The following is a 15459-nucleotide window of genomic DNA, read 5'->3' on the forward strand; positions in this document are numbered from 1 at the left end:
GCAGTCCAGGACAGCCTTTACCATACTTAACTGAAGGCCCACACAAGCACATCCTTCATCTGCAATACAGAAGACAGAGCTCGCGTGCGCTGAGCCTTCCTACCACCTCCTGCCTACCCCAAGGCAGTACCTGCACACAGCCAGCATTTCCAGTAACACAGTAATTAATCACTAGTTATGTGACAAGGTAAGTGAGTAAGTGCTGGAGACACCCATTTGTTTCAAGCACTTGAAGCAGGGAAACTGTCTCAGACAAGCATTCAGTGTACAAAACCACACTGAAGTCTTCAGAAGTTACTAATGCCCGGCATTCATTAGAAGGCACATGAGCAGGTTGCTCACAGCTGCCCTTAGGACCCCTCACTTAGGTCTGCCCTCCCTCCCAGCTCACTGCATCCCCATAGCACAGCAAAAACTCCATCAAAGCAAGGACAAGTGAGCGCTAATATCTTTATTTGTTGCAGCATTGGAAGTACACCAGGTACTCGTGAGATAGAGAACAAGAAGAATACTTATTAAATATAAAAAGACAGTTAAATAGATACAAATAACAAGGTAACCTCATTCTTGCAACAAGTACAGCAGTCAGGCCCTGAAACCCAGATAACTTGAACAGCTTCAGCCTTCCCAATCAGTCATGGCTAGAACATAGGGCCCCAAATCCAAAGGATGGCTCATGTTTTCCAGCTCTCCCTCCTCACAGCATAGACAAGGGTCGACTGTCCCATTCCAGGGACAATCCTGCTTCTTCAGGAGTTTTGCTTCAGGGCCATACGCAGCCTGACCTTCAGCAAGGTTCAATCTTACTGGCTCAGTGGAACGCCGGCCCAAGCTCTGGGGTGCAAACAGAAGCAGCTGAGCTGGAGATGGGCCCTTCAAGTATATCAGGATTAGCCACAGGTCATGAGTTCAAAACCATCTCTAAGGACTGGTGGAGCCACAATAAACCAGCAGCTCCCCAGGCTGTTGCCTTCCCTGCACCAAGCCACATTCAAACCATGTTCTGAGGCTCCTCTTGAACTGTACACAGCTCAGTCATGTTTTAAGAAGACAACACCTCACACCTGTGTTAGGACAGTTGTAACTATACCAGGTCTCCAGTTTTATGCCAGAAAAATCCCATACCACAAAGACTAAATGTTTTTCTTCAGTTCTCACATTTCCACTTTCAGGAACTGTTCACCTTCTGTAGAGAAGGAAGATCAGTGCTGAAACCACATGCCCACAGAACAGCAGCACCAGAATGAAGGAAGCCCATGTTACTGATAGAAGCCTTAACTCACTGAGGAGGAGTTTTATTTAATCTAGGAGGTCATTGTATTTCTCTAGAGTTTTTTCCTCCAGTTCCAACAGCTTCTGGAAAAATTTCTCAGCAGTTTCTTCATCCACATCAAGCTGGAAAAGAATAAGAAAGGTACTGAGATGTTACCAGTGGCAGACTGTACAGATGCTGAGGGCAGCTCTGTGTGCTCTAGAAGGGCACCCAAAGGCCATCCATCTCCAGCCCAGAGCATATTATGGGGAAGCATCATAACACACTGATCCTGTTCTGAGCAAGATCTTCACTGCCAAAAAACCAGGTCATAGACACAGCCCATTCAAGTCAAGCTTGTGGTGCAGCAGTCACAGCCATAACACACTGTCAGAGACCAAAAGTACCTCCAGCTCCCACGCTTCCCTGCTACCACCTGAACATCAGCTGACAGTAAAAGTATTTACTGTTGCCTTTGTTCCCATAACCCCCAGCCCCATTAAGGGATTGCTCAATTAAGGAACAGACAGAACAGTCTGAGCTCTGCAGCATGCTGAGCTCCACATCCTCCACCACAAACCTTCCCAGCCGGTCCTAAGAGCTTCCAGACTAGCATGGGAATGGCAGATGTGTTACTCCAGGAAAACCTCATAGATAGTCCCACAGCCCTCTCTGCTGCTCAGCACACATCTAGTTTCCTCTCCAGCCCCAGGACCTCCATCACCAACCCTTGTGCTCTGTGCCAGGCAGCACACAGCAGGACCCCAGCCAAGCTAAGCCCCTACAGCAAGAGGCTGCTTTCACCTTTCTAGGCTCCACATAGTTCTTCCCCAGTCCAGATGTACAGCTGTGATACTTCACAAGTGGATCCAGGTATTCTGGCTTCTGCTTGAACAGCCACACCTAGGAAAAACAGCACAGAGTCACGCAGGCAGTCCCAGCCAAAAACCGATAGGTAGGGACCCATCTGCTGGCTGACGTGGGTGAAAATGCCATGGGTGCTTTCATTAAGCATGGGGAGAGCAGATACCTGGAGAAGAAATTCCAAACTGGCTGCCCTGAGCTTTAACATACCCTGTCTGCATCTCCTTCTGTCTATGCATCTGTAGTTTGATAGCAAGCAAGCAGGGCAATACCCTCCCCATCAGGAAAAGAAGGGGAAGAGGTTTGCCTAACCCCCCCCCCACACACACACCTTCTCTGGACACCTGACAAAGGGCCCCATGGGATCAGCCCTGGTCACTGCTGGTCTCCCAGCACTCCCTGCTGTAAGGGATACAGAGGAGAAATCCATCCCTGTAGAGGGGCTCTTGGTTGAAGCCTGTAGGTGCTGGGAAGAGCTACCCAAGAAAGAGGGCTATTAAACTAAATAGTGAAGCACTTACATGAGCTTCTGCTCCATTATACGGTGTCAGAGTGTAAGTCTTGGCAAAGAAACGTATCTGATGGGGGAAAAAATACAAGAAGGAATTAGTATTTTGACCCAAGGTTTCTTTGATAAGCTCAACAACACAAGACCACCTACCAGGGATAGAAATGCTTTCAAATCTGCCTAAAGTCATTGCTGCACACTTACAACTGAAGCATCCCTCTGTCCCCACAAACTTGGTTTCCTGGGCCACCCACCAGACCAGCAAGCCTCACTCCACAGGCAGGAAGGCAAGCATACGGCTACAGACACTGTGCCTCCTGCCCTGTGTGATTGTGATATGGCTGGAGACGAGTGGGTCCACAACACCATCAGTGCTAAAGACAAGTGAGAAGGCACTGCCTTCTCCATTGACAGGAGAAAGGTGATCTGCCAGGATCAGCTACTGACTGCTTAGGCAGCAGGGGCAGGCAGCCTGCAGCAAGGCCAGAACTGCACAGAGTCTGGAAAGCTGAAGCTATAAGAACAAAGGCAAAGACGGCTTTTGGAAAGCAGGAGGATAGAAAGAGAGCAAACAACTTGGCATTTTCTCAGTGTTCTTTCTGTGCCTCTAAGAAAGTCAAAGTCTGTTGCAAAAACAAACAGCATGTCAAGAAACAAGGGACAAGCTTTGTCCAGAACTCCACTGCTGCTGGAAAGCATGTTATTTTGCAGGCCCTCACCACGCTGGCACAGGAAGTCTTGCTGATGCTGCTACAGCTGAAAGGCTGAGCTCTGTCTGTGTGCAGTACTTCCCAACAGCAGAGCTGCTTTGAGGAGCTCTGCTGGGAAAACCAGGATGCACAGTACCCAAGGACAGGTTGGCAAGACCTGGCTACACCTGTTTCTCCTTCCCACAAGGAACACACAGCAGAATAAAGACACCAGCAGTGCCCTCCTCCCAGTGAGAAGCAGATGCAACAAGGCCTTTTCCTTCCATTCTCCAAGCTGTGCTTTGCACCTTCACTGGAAAACCAGCCCACAAGAAGCAGACAGAAGGCCCTGAAAGCCACCCCAGATAACCAGCTGTGTCAGAGCATGTAGCAAGAGCAGCAGCACCTACCTGGTGTGGGTTAAACGGGTGTCATTAGCTCCCCGCTCTGTGCCCCTTGCTCCAAGAAGCTCCTAGAGAAGGAGACTGCCACCTCTCTCCTCCCAGGAAGCCTGCTGCTCCAGAAGGCCACAGGGTTGCTTTGAGGAACCACCAGCCCCTCAAACAAGTCAGCAAGCTGCCCACACAGGGCAAGCCTGTTCAATTCAACAGAAGAGCTACAGAGCCATAATAGTAGTGAGAAGCCACAAGCAGGCTGCCCTAAAGAGCTCCCTCAAACCAGCTAAAAGCCTCTTACCAAAAACATGATGGGCATCAGCAGCACCCACAGAAAAACGGGCAGAATTCTGAAGGTCATGTTGGACATAACGAGGCCAGGACAAACAACGCTGGAATACAGACCCTGCAGAGAAGAAACCAGGTCAGTCTGTAAATACACAATAGTAAAGAAGGGCTCCTATCCTCTCCTTCTGGCAGGATCTCAAGTGCACCAACAGGCACATGCACCTGAGTGGCCAGCACTTCATCCCTTTGCTCTTTAAGACCAGTTATTTGGTTTAAATAGGAAAGCAAAGCTTGCAAGGTCCTTAAAGCTTCTGCTATCAGAAATACTCTGTAGTGGATGGCCCAAGCAGGAAGCCTGGTGGCTGGCAGCTTGCATGCCCCACCAGTGCAGCCACAGCCAGTTCCTATGCATTAAGGCACATATCTGATTGCAGTGAACTAATGCAGCAAGGCAACAACAATAATTACACACAGTAGGTGCTCATTAAGTCCTTCACACAATTCCTATCATCACCTGCTTATTAAATTTCCTGTTCAGAACGACACTTGTCAGGTCAGTGGCATATTTGGAGGAACTATATGATTCCTGCCCCTTGGCATGCTGATAGTCAGCCAGGCTGAAGGCAGATTCCCTTGCATTGCTGGAAGAGGTCCAGATGAGTCGCGATGGCTTTTCATTACCACAGAGCAGAGACTCGAGCTGACGAATCTGAAAAAGAATTGTCACCATGCTTTATGGCATCATTTTAACCATACTGAAAAGCTGCAGGCTCAGCTTTCCTACTAATGGTCATCCTTCATAGATGGGCTGCACGTGAGCCATGCCAAGATGTACAGGAAGTAATGAAAAAGCAGCCACAAAGTGCAGCTTCAGCCCAGGTTTCCCCAGGAAGCTGTACACGCAGTGGCAGCATCCTGCACAGCTCAATGGAGCACCTCAGAAGCCCACAGAGCCAAGCCTTGGTGGCCTCCTTGGAGAGAGAAGGAGCTGTGCCTGATTTACCTCTACCCACTGACTAAGCTTTAGATTGCATTAATCCTTACAATGACCTCGTGACTTTGCTCTTATCGTTCATTATCTGTCAGGCCTGAGGTTGCAGCAGGATCGTAAGGCAGAACCCACATCAGCACACACTGTGCTGTACTGCCCAGACCTTCACACAGCCTCACCAGGATGAAGTGCCCGAAGAGGTTGGTGGTAAACACCTCCTGCAGCCCATCCCCGTTCAGTCTGTCTGTCTGCGTCATGACGCCTTCTGCAGTGGTCAGCATATGGAGCAGCCTCCTGGAAGTCAAGGGTGGGAAGTAGAAAGGAAGCATTCAGATTTGAAAACCAATCTCAGGCATGGAGCAGAAACCTATTAGCAGATAAGGAAAGCAGCCTAGTGCCTACATTCAGCACCCAGCAGTACCATAACCATAACTTTGATGCTCAGCTCAGCTCTCCCATTAACACCATGCCATCACAAAACACTGTGACCTACAGCTGGGAAACCAAAAAACACAGAAACATTGAGAGTACGCTTCAACCCCCAAGAACACACAAGTGTTTCTCATTCCTCCCCAAGTCTGGGCTAAGCACCAACCTTCCCTCCAGCTCACAGCTGGCCCAACAGCAGGGCTCAGACCGCACGCACAGCCACACCTCCTGCTGCTCCAGGGCAAAGGTTTTCAACTAAACACGCGTGGATTTCATTTGAACAAAAGAATCTTGAAGATCCCTTCCAATCTGAGCTGTGACTCTAAGCTGAGTTAGGGTCCATTGGTTTAGACCCTTTAGCCTTGAATCAGGGCTGGCCCACAGTGACACCCCCATCCTTACCCGGTCAGGAGCCCCTTCCAGAGAGCCTTGAAGTTGACGTGCGGGTTGGGCATGATGCCGGCATTGAGGTAGACAAAATCCAGGCGTTGGAACCTGCAGCGAGAGCAGACAGCGGGGTGAGCAGCACGGGGGGACACGGTGGGGTCACACGGGGACAGCAGAGGGGGGTCAGATGAGGACACTATGGACACCCACTCACCTGCAGCGCAGCTCCTGTGCAGCACGCAGCACGGAGGCCAGGTTACCCAGATCCACCTCCACGGTGGAGACCTGCGCAGCGGGGAACTCCTGCAGCACCAGGTCCCGGGTGGTCTCGGCTTTCTGTGTATTACGGCAGGCGAGACACAGGTGGATGCGTCCATCCTCCCCCAGCAGCCGCCTGCACAGCGCCAGCCCCACGCCGCTGCAACGGTGAGCAGCATCAAGCACAAGCACAAGCACAAGCAATACCATACTATACCATACTATACCATCACCACCCCCAACGTCCCAGCCGTCCATCCGTCCATCCCCACGCGCTCACCCGCTGGCTCCGGTCACCAGCACCACTCGCTCCATCCCGCTCCACTCCACGCTCCCGGCGCGCCCCGTCCCTCCGCCCTATATCCGCCAGCCCTGCCTACGTTATGGCCCCGCCTCCCTTCTAGACCAATGGGTGATGGCACAGGAGGCGTGGCCACACGTTTGGTGGCGTGATTATGGGGCGACAGGAGGGGCGGGGCGGTGGGACGGTTGTAGGAGGGGTTTGTTTAAGCCCCCGCCCATTAGGCTGATCCCCCACGTGTCACCCCAAAGGAAATCACGACACCGAGCAGCTCTTCAGCTGGTTCTCCCGTATATACAGGTGTATCTACTGAATATATACACGCCTCAGCAATAGGGTACTGCGAATGGAGCCGCGATGAAGTAACGGTGTATAAAAAAAAAAGAGTCAGAGGGGGTCCGTGCACCGCCCTGAAGTCCACAGTTCGTCCTGTCCACATGAAGGTGCTGGGTGGGTTTCCTTAAGGCACGTGGTGCTGGGCCCACACAGTCACTGTCCCCAATAAATAACCTCGGTCCAGCTCGGAGCCCCCCAGGCCGTGCTGCCCTGTGCTCCCCCTGCCGCATTGGGACTCTCCTCCTGGTTAGTGGGTGCCCGCTGAGCACGGGGTCACTCCTCGGCGGCCGCCTCCTGCAGCTGGCGGTGCAGGTCTTGGAAGGAGGGACGGTCTTTAGTGTCCCGTCTCCAGCAGCTCAGCATTAGCTTATAGATAGAGTCGGGGCACAGCGCAGGCTTGGGAAGGTACGTCTTGGAAACAAAAGGCAAAGAGAGAGAGTTAATGCCATGTACAAACAATGGATGACAGCAAAATCATAACGTCACGGAATTGTTTGAGTGACCTTGGGTGGCACCCACCACCTCTATGGGCATTCTGTGCTACTGTCTCACTGTACTGGCCCTGGGGAGCCTGTTTCCCCCATGCACTTGGGACTTCATGTTGATGGCAAAGAGCTCCCAGACACCCCATCCAGCCCCTCAGCATCCTGATGGATTCATGGTTGGACAAGGTGATCTTAGCAGTCTTTTCCAACCTTGATGACTCTATGGTTCTACGATTCTCCCCAGGCCCACAACCCCCACCTGGTGCTGCCCACCCCGTTCCTACCTGCCGGCCCTGGTCCCGGAAGAACTCTCCGGTGTTCTCGATGACCTGCTCATCAGACAGCTGTGAGTAGGGCTGCTCCCGGCACAGCGTGAAGGTCTCCCACAGTGTCACACCAAATGCCCACACATCGCTGGCCGTGGTGAATTTGCCCTGGCGGGGGCAAGCAAAGCAAGATTGGGATAAGCAACACCCTACAGCCCCATAAATCTCCCCGCTGGAGATCAAAGCCTCCTGAACCTCCCAGCTCCATGCCCAGCACAGGGACAGAGCGTGACCACAATGCTCTCATCCCATCTTCCAAAGGGATCCCTTTCCCCCTTGTGCTTCCTAAGGCCACCCTCTAGGCACAATGCCATCCAAGATGAAGATGCCACCAGTGGACCCATGACACTCAGCCGTACCAGCAGGATGCTCTCCCAGGACATCCAGCGGATGGGCAGCACAGCACGGCCCTGGATGCGGTAGTAATCCCCGCTGTAGAGGTTCCGGCTCATGCCGAAGTCAGCGATCTTGATGGTGTACCTCTTGCCCACCAGGCAGTTGCGCGTGGCCAGGTCACGGTGCACAAAGTTGAGGGAGGACAGGTACTTCATGCCGGATGCAATCTGGGTGGCCATGAAGCGCAGGTTGCTGTAGCTGGGGACACCGAGCAGGGCTGAGGGGCTGAGCAACACCGGGTGCCCCACCGTCCCTATGCCCCCACCCATGGCACTACCTGATGGTGGGCACCTGGGCATCAGGAGGGCTCTGTGCCTCGTGGCGGGACAGGAACTGGTTGAGGTCACCATTCTCCATGTACTCAGTGATCATGCACAGTGGGTCATCTGTGATGCACACCGCCAGCAGCCGGATGATGTTGGGGTCCTTGAGCCGTGACATGATCTTGATTTCCTTCAGGAAATCATTCCTTTCCAGAACAGAAACCACAGGGATTAAAAACAGACACCCTGGCACGATGGGGTAAAGTGCACAATTGCCACAGGACATGGCAGGGGGACCTTCCCCTGGGCCTGGGGGCAGTGTGGGATGGGCTGTGTGGGCAGGAGATGGGTAGGACCCGTGGCACCCAAGTGTGCTGGAAGCTGGGGACACAGCCCAGAGGATGCAGCTGTCCCACCAGGGGCTGTGCTGTGAGGGTGGTACCTGGCATTCTTGTTGGCATCGGCCCTCAGCATCTTCACAGCCACTAGAACGGGGCAGTTGGGGCTGGCATCCAAGCCCTCCAGGGTGAATTCCTTGTCTGCGAACTTCTCCATCCCCTCCACCTCACAGAGATGAACCTGGGAAGGAGGCCACATGTGGGCATCGCAGTGGTCTCCTTTGGTCACCACAAGCACCAGCTCCATCTATCCCAGCACACAGAGGCTTTGTGCCTGCCAGCTCCAGCTCACCTCCCCAAACTGGCCCTCCCCTAGCTTCTCCTTGAAGGTCAGCAGCTTCCTGGGGAACTCCTCGACAGCCACGTCCTTGCCAGACAGCAGGTCCATGGTGAGGGCCGGCACCGAGTAGGTGTTGCCACCTGTGACGCCCTGCAGGTTCACAATCTCAGCTTCGGCGTAGTGCGGGACACCCTCGGGGCCACTGGCTGGGGATGGCTTCACGGGGCCACTGCAGCCTGGGGAGACAGTGGGGATGATCCTGCCATGGGCGTGCAGCCCACAGGGCATGGGGCAGCTCCCACCCAGCGCTATGCCTGTTGCACTGCAGTACCATAGTGACTCTTAGAGGATCTCCCATTCCTTACCTGTGTCCTCCTCACCCGCTGTGAATTCAGGCAGCTTGCGGATCAGGCGTGAGGGCTCCTGGTAGTCTGGACCCAAGGGAAATATGCGGTCGTAGGTGGAATTGGACTCGTGCTCACTGGAGGAGGAGGAGCGATTGTGATTGAACATGCTGGATTCACTGGGCAGGGAGAGGCTGACGGTCATCTCATCATCCAGCATCCTCCGTGATGCCTGCAGGAGGGGGTAAGTGAGGCGAGAGCTGGGATAGGACCCTGGTGCGTGCTATCCCATGGGGTCCCCTGGGCTCAGTAAACTGTCCCAACAACAGATCTCATCACCATGGCCATGGCTAACCCTGAGCACACGCTCAGAACCCCTCTCTGGTACCCTGTCCCATACTGGTGGAACTGGGGAGGGCACATATCCTTGCATACCCCCGCTTGTCCCTCAGCCTGTCCCCCTCTGCCATCTGGCCCCACGGAGAAGCATTTGGACTGGTCACCACTGAGCCCTCGACTAGCTGCGGGTGGCACAGAGGCCCCACAGCCGTCTCACTCACCTTCTCCAGCATCTTCTGCCAGAACTGCCGCCACAGGATGATGACTATGATGGCCACCAGGATGAAGATGATTGCCACCAGGCACCCGATCAGGATGCGTGTGTTGCTGTCGTCCATCTTGAGCGTGGGGTCTGGCAGGAGGGGACAACACAAGCTTGATCACTCTGGGGTGAGGAGAGAAACCCTGCACACTTTTCTCCATCAGATGAGGCAGATCTTCCCCTTTTGGAGCCTCTGTGCATCTTCCCAAGAGAAGGTGACCCCAACCTCCACCAGGTTTGTTGTGAGGTGCTTTATGGTGCCTTACCAGATGTGGTGGGGGCCATGGGCATCTCCGGGGGAACTGCTGAGTTGTTGTACATGGCTGCATCTGGCAAGGGAGAAGAGGAGACTGTCAAGGATGGGCTGGATATTAGGAAAAGAATTCTTCTCTGAAACAGTGGTGAGGCAGTGGCACAAGCTGCTTGGGGGGGGGTGGAGTCACTATCCCTGCAGGTGTTCAAGAACCACCTGCATCTGAGACATGGCACTGAAAGACACGGTTCAGTTGGCACAGTTGGGATGAGCTGGTGGTTGGACTGGATGATCTTAGAGGTATTTTCCAACCATTATAAGGACAGGAACACAAGCACCCCACAGCCCTGCTTTCCCCGTGAGCCCCAGGAGGACCCTGCAGGGCAGCGGTACCCGACTGGAAGGTGATCTCGCTGAACATCATCCAGGTGTCTGCAAAGTAGTACTGGCACTTGATGGCACTGGCCATGCGGTGCAGCAGGGGCACGGTGACAAAGCGGGCACTGGGGTTGACGTCGTCCAGCACCAGCACTGAGGAGATGGCATTGGGCTCCCACTCGCCGGCATCAGAACGGAAATAGCACTGCACCTCCTTGAAGATCTTCACCCCTTTGGCGAACATGTTGTTGCAGTGCACCTGTGGGGCAACCCGTTAGCATGGCACAATGAGGGGAAGGGGATGGGGAGCGCGGGGCGTGCAGACCTTCATGGTGGTGAAGTTCCTGATGCGGTCGAACTCAAAGGTGATCTCCACGTAGCCGCCGGCAGTGCTCTCATTGCGCCAGCCCACATAGTCATAGCCAGGCCAGACGTGGTACTCATGGGTCTGTGTGAAGTCATCCAGCCCCGACACACCATCTGTCAGCTGGCCCAGGCCCTCTGTCATGCTGGCATGGGGACAGGGGCACTCTGTGAGCCATATCTTTACCCCTACCAGGTGAGCTCTACCGTGAGACCCCCTGATTCCTGTCCAATACTCTGGTCCTCACCTGTATCCGAAGGCCCCATCATACACAGAGTCGTTCAGGTAAATGATAGTGCCGCTGGGTAGGACAAGCTGCTGCCCAGCCGGAGCACTGTAGGACACCAGCCCGTCTGTGGGGAAGGGACAGTGAGCTCAGCCCCAATGGGGTGGATGGACAGACAGACAGGCAGACGGACAGGCACCCACCAAGCCATGCACAGCCATACAGCTCCACACGCAGACACACATTCATGGAGTGGTCGGTGACAGGGATGAAGCGGACGAAGCGTGCAATGAGTGGTGGCTCCAGGTCCTTGAGGACGATGTCGTAGGGGTTGGAGTTCCCATCCAGGACCTAGGGAACAGAACCCAGTGGGCACAACGAGGTGCTGAGGCATGGGGAAGGCTGTGCCCTGCAGCCTCCTCACCTGCTTCCCGTGCCTGTTCCGCCAGGAGATCCAGCGGGTGCCATCTCGGCTGTAGTTGATCTTGTACATAGGGGCAAACTCATTGCCGTGCCCCCCGGCGTGACGGCCCTGGGTGCCCACCAGTGTGATGAAGTGCAGGGCACGCAGGTCAATCTGCAGGAACTCCTTCAGGTCGTCAGGCTCCACTGGGATCTCAGGGCACCAGGCACCATCGCCCTCCTCCGAGTCCAGCCTGGGGCAGCATGAGGAGGGCTCAGGGAGGGCCAATGCCAACCTCATGCCCCAGCAGATCCTTCCCCTTCTCAGCCCCCCCCCCTCCCTGCCTCTGCCCGCACTCACCGTCCGTACTTGGCGGCTGTGGACTCGGACCACTGGCTGGAGGCTGAGATGTCCTCATCGGGGATGTGCCCACCCGACATTCCCAGGGGGTACCGGCACACAGCTGCCAAAAAGCACATCAGCAGCGGTGGGAGAGGCCTCCATCCAGATTCTACTCACCCCCAAATTCCACCTGCATCCCCCTGCTCTTGGCAATGCTGCTCCCTGGCCTGCATATGGGTCAAAGTCAGGTGCTCACCCTCCCGCCTGCCTCACAGGGAGTGGAAAAGTACCAGGATGGGCGGGTGGGCTGCATCCCCTGTGCAGAACTACATCCACACCGCTCCCCAGGGGTTGTTATTTCGCACCTGGCTGCCAGGAGCGCTGCTGAAAGGCCACTTGTCTGGCCCTGTTTACCATCTCACTGCCAGCTCCAACCCACAGCACTCCCCCCGCAACCAGAGTGCACGGAGCAGTGCGGGGCTGGGCAATGCCAAGCCCCAATAGAGCACATTGCGGTCCCATGTGGAGGGGTGGGCACTGAGTTCCATGTGCCTTCCTGCATGGCTTGGCACGCACTGCAGGTCAGCCCTCTGAATTCCCGAACTGTAAATCTGGTTGAGGAGAAAGCCAGCCTGGCTGGATGAGGGCTGGCATACCCATGTCCCAACCAGGAGCCGTGCCCCAGCCCCTCAGCCTCTGGCTGCTGCCCAGCTCCCACTTACCAGGGTTGACCTGGGCTCTGGCTGCCAGCAGGATGCACAGCAGCAGCAGCAAAAGCAGCAGCAGCAGGGCAGCTCTGGGCAGGGCCGGCATGGCGGGAGTCCTGCAGAGACACAGTCAGAGGGTCACAGCACTGTTGCTGGGATGGGCTGAGCAACCCCTGCACTCAGAGGCACCCCGATGCCATAACCCCAATGCCAACAGGGCCAGGAGAGCCACATGAAGCCTCCAGCAGCCCAGCTCAGGACTGGCACCATCCTGAACCCAAGGACAGAAGCACCAGGGATGGCCATAAAAGTAAAGCATTGCACAATCTCATCCTGTATGGCAGTAGTATCACATTGCAGGGCACAGTTTCCTTTCCTTCTGGCTCCGAGAAATAATAGCAGGTAATTGTCTGAGATTTATAGTAAGATGGTTCTCGTGGCAGAGCCAAGCTCAGTGCTGCTGGAGCAGAGGGAGGATGCAGCAAGCACAGCCCATGAGCAAAGGGCGAGTTCCACAGCAGCACAAACACTCCCTGACTTACAGCAATCCTTGCTTTCCCTTTTCTTCTCTCCCTTTTGGAAAAGCACGTATGATGTTGTTACCCTTTTTCCTGCTGACAGCTCGGAAAATGCAGGGAGAGGGCCGAGCTGCCAGCCTGGATCTTCAACCACACGGCTCCGGGCGAGCGCAAGGCTCCCGTTTGTGATGGCCAACTCCTCCAACGCTAAAATCTCAATTTCCTTCTGCATTCCAAGGGACATCCGCAGACATTTTTCCCACTATTCTTTCAGGCTGAGTAAACCCTGTAAGCATCAGGGGACCAGATGCCGCCGTGTCTGTAGGCGCCGGGTTTCTATATGGGCGGATGCAGGGAGCGCAGGCGGTCCCACCAGGGGCAGCAGCAGGACGGTGTGGCACAGGCAGAGGTTCCGAACGTTGGCACAGCAGCTGGAAATGGGTTTTGTTTCACTTCTTTGACAAAAGTGACCGGTCTGTCTGAACAGCTTTGCAGAAGTTTTCTGACCATTGGAAATATTTACTGCATGGCGTTTTTGGAGTTCCTCCCTGGCACCTTCTGCTGCTTCTGAGCTTCCCTCTTCCGCTTCAATTTTATTTATTTTTCTTTCCTCTCCCCCCCCCCCCCCAACCCCTCTTCTTCTACTGAAATTAGCAGGGAGAATGAGCAGGGAAAAAAGTAAATGAAAACAAATGGAACTTAGTGATGATCCTGAGGGCTTTCTGAGCACACCGAAGCTGTGCCAGGAGCTGGATCCCATCTCCCCCAGAACATCCATGATGTGCCATGCCCAGGGCTGGTGGTGTTTGGGTGGGGGTCCGGAGCTGACACTACAGCCCCCAGCACGACACACTGCCGGCACAGCCTCTGCAGAGCAGCACAGCACGCCAGGCCCTGTAGTCCCTTTCCTCCCTCAAAATGGATCTTGGTTGGGCCGGAGGCAGCCCCGTTTTCTGGATCCACAATATCTCCCCAACCGCAGGCTCAGCAGGGACATCCCAGTGGCACACTGCAAGCATCAGCCTCACCCCCATGGCTGCCCAGAGAAACACCAACATCACAGCCCCGTGGTGGCGGGTGCAGACGTGGCCCTGCAGAGCTGCACCCCAAACGGGCCCCCGGCAGCCGAAAGCTGTGGCCCTCCTCCTGCTCCGTGCCACGGCACACAGCCACGCAGCGTCACCTCACCATGGCGCATGGCATCACTCCACCACGGCGCATGGCATCACCCTGCCATGGCACACAGCCACATAGCCCTGGCACTGGGAGCCATGAGCGGGTCCCCGGCACTGGGATGGGGAAAGGGTGCTTGGGGGCACCCGAACAGAGTCCCTGTGACCCTCACAGCCACGGGGACACGTGTGCCTGGTTGGGGACCGCAGAGACAGCAGGGCACCACGGCCATTCTGCACCGCTGCCAGACGCACACTCCGCACCCAGCCCCAACACACAGAGTCCAAACAGATCACAGACCCCTCATGCCCCCAAAGCCCCCGGACTGGGGGTAGACACTTCCCATATACCCCAAAGGACTCACCGGAGTGGGATGGGGACGGCAGCAGGCGGGCTGCTCGCCCCTCGCCTGGGTGGCGGGAGCCAGGCGAGGAGCGAACTTCCCTGGGCTGATGCAAGATGCCTCTGCGAGCGCGCTCACATTCTGTGGATTCCTGGGAGCCGGCCAGAAATCCCACAATCCTACATCTCGCACATTTGGTTTCAATTAGGGAGCGGAGAGGGGGAGCCGCTCACCAATCCGGGCTGGCTTTTCGGCGGAGGTTATTTTCCTCGACCCGAGGGAATGTGTGCAAAGCTATAATTTACAGCAAAACCCATTCATAGAGAGGGAGAAAAAATAAAAAAATCCCCATGGTTGGGGAGGGAGCTTAAAGCAATAGGCAGCGCTCTCCTTTCTGGCACTCACCCCACAGTAGTGGGATGCGTGCAGGGCCTTGCTGCGACCCTCCTGCACCCTGTGAGTACCCACAGGGCTCCCTAGAGTGGCTGATGGAGCAGTTCCCTGAGACACCACCCTTGTCGTATGTGGGTGCCACCCCAGTCCAGGCCCTGGGTAGAGCATGGCTTAGGGCTCCCCCGGGCCATGCACCCATACCCCGCACAGGACACAGCAGGAGCTGGAGGCTCTGCAGGTTGCGTGCTGAAGTTGGGCTCTGACATAATTTCCAGGCAGCTGCTTGGCACAGTGGCCACTGACAACACAACACAGCGTGGAGAAAATAATAATATTAGGTTTTAATCGTGTTTTGTGCAATAGTATCAGGCTGTGGCAGTGTGCTGGGGGCCCCTTTCTCCCCATTGCCAGCCCCAGTGCTGCAACCTCCTGGGGGTAGTGCCACCCTATGCCCACCACCCCTATGTGCCCGCCAGCACAGCCACCCCGCACCTCCCACTACCCAGAGGCAGTGCCCACATAACTTGGCAGTGGGCAGCGCTGCTCCATCCCAGAACCTGATGCAGAA

General features: G+C 55.3%; 2 protein-coding genes across 4 annotated transcripts; both read right to left on the bottom strand.

The window, feature by feature from the left end:
* Positions 1-436: 436 nt before the first annotated feature.
* Positions 437-6396, bottom strand: HSD17B7 (hydroxysteroid 17-beta dehydrogenase 7). Of its 3 annotated transcripts, none has more exons than XR_014932662.1 (9): positions 6342-6396; positions 6018-6221; positions 5819-5911; positions 5167-5281; positions 4511-4705; positions 3724-4114; positions 2638-2694; positions 2057-2155; positions 437-1395 (listed from the first exon to the last, which is right to left on the bottom strand). XR_014932662.1 is itself a non-coding variant. In XM_015869450.2 (9 exons), exons 1-9 carry the CDS (start codon positions 6374-6376, stop codon positions 1300-1302), a joined length of 999 nt encoding a protein of 332 aa, XP_015724936.1. In that variant the 5' UTR covers positions 6377-6396; the 3' UTR covers positions 437-1299. The 3 variants fall into 3 exon arrangements, 2 of the variants coding, with proteins under 2 accessions (XP_015724936.1, XP_085367287.1); XM_015869450.2 differs by having other exon boundaries at positions 4010-4114; XM_085511161.1 differs by lacking the exons at positions 5819-5911; positions 6018-6221; positions 6342-6396 and adding an exon at positions 5583-5691 and having other exon boundaries at positions 4010-4114.
* Positions 6397-6636: 240 nt separating this feature from the next.
* On the bottom strand, positions 6637-14622 carry DDR2 (discoidin domain receptor tyrosine kinase 2). Its single transcript, XM_015869442.3, has 17 exons — positions 14520-14622; positions 12480-12580; positions 11776-11878; positions 11437-11668; positions 11216-11363; positions 11034-11139; positions 10748-10931; positions 10438-10681; positions 10058-10120; positions 9751-9881; positions 9212-9422; positions 8859-9082; positions 8611-8747; positions 8183-8374; positions 7869-8103; positions 7468-7617; positions 6637-7109 (listed from the first exon to the last, which is right to left on the bottom strand). The coding sequence occupies exons 2-17, from the start codon at positions 12568-12570 to the stop codon at positions 6972-6974; spliced, it is 2589 nt and encodes an 862-aa protein (XP_015724928.2). The 5' UTR covers positions 12571-12580; positions 14520-14622; the 3' UTR covers positions 6637-6971.
* Between the last annotated feature and the right edge of the window lie 837 nt (positions 14623-15459).

Source organism: Coturnix japonica, chromosome 11 (genome assembly GCF_054131305.1).
Source record: "Coturnix japonica strain WE chromosome 11, WE-NBRP24, whole genome shotgun sequence".
Classification (NCBI taxonomy): Eukaryota; Metazoa; Chordata; class Aves; order Galliformes; family Phasianidae; genus Coturnix; species Coturnix japonica.

Bases quoted from the DNA above. Each gene is read 5' to 3' on its own strand.
- DDR2 (XM_015869442.3), bottom strand. From the start codon at position 12,570: ATGCCGGCCCTGCCCAGAGCTGCCCTGCTGCTGCTGCTTTTGCTGCTG. The intron at 10,932-11,033 runs GTGAGGACCAGA...TCCCCATGCCAG, and splicing joins GATGGGGCCTTCGGATACAG to CATGACAGAGGGCCTGGGCC. The intron at 8,748-8,858 runs GTGAGCTGGAGC...CCTCCTTCCCAG, and splicing joins GGGAGGGCCAGTTTGGGGAG to GTTCATCTCTGTGAGGTGGA.
- HSD17B7 (XM_015869450.2), bottom strand. From the start codon at position 6,376: ATGGAGCGAGTGGTGCTGGTGACCGGAGCCAGCGG. The intron at 5,282-5,818 runs GTAAGGATGGGG...CTTGACTTCCAG, and splicing joins TGGAAGGGGCTCCTGACCGG to GAGGCTGCTCCATATGCTGA. The intron at 4,115-4,510 runs GTGATGATAGGA...TCTTCTCTGCAG, and splicing joins ACAGGAAATTTAATAAGCAG to GGTCTGTATTCCAGCGTTGT.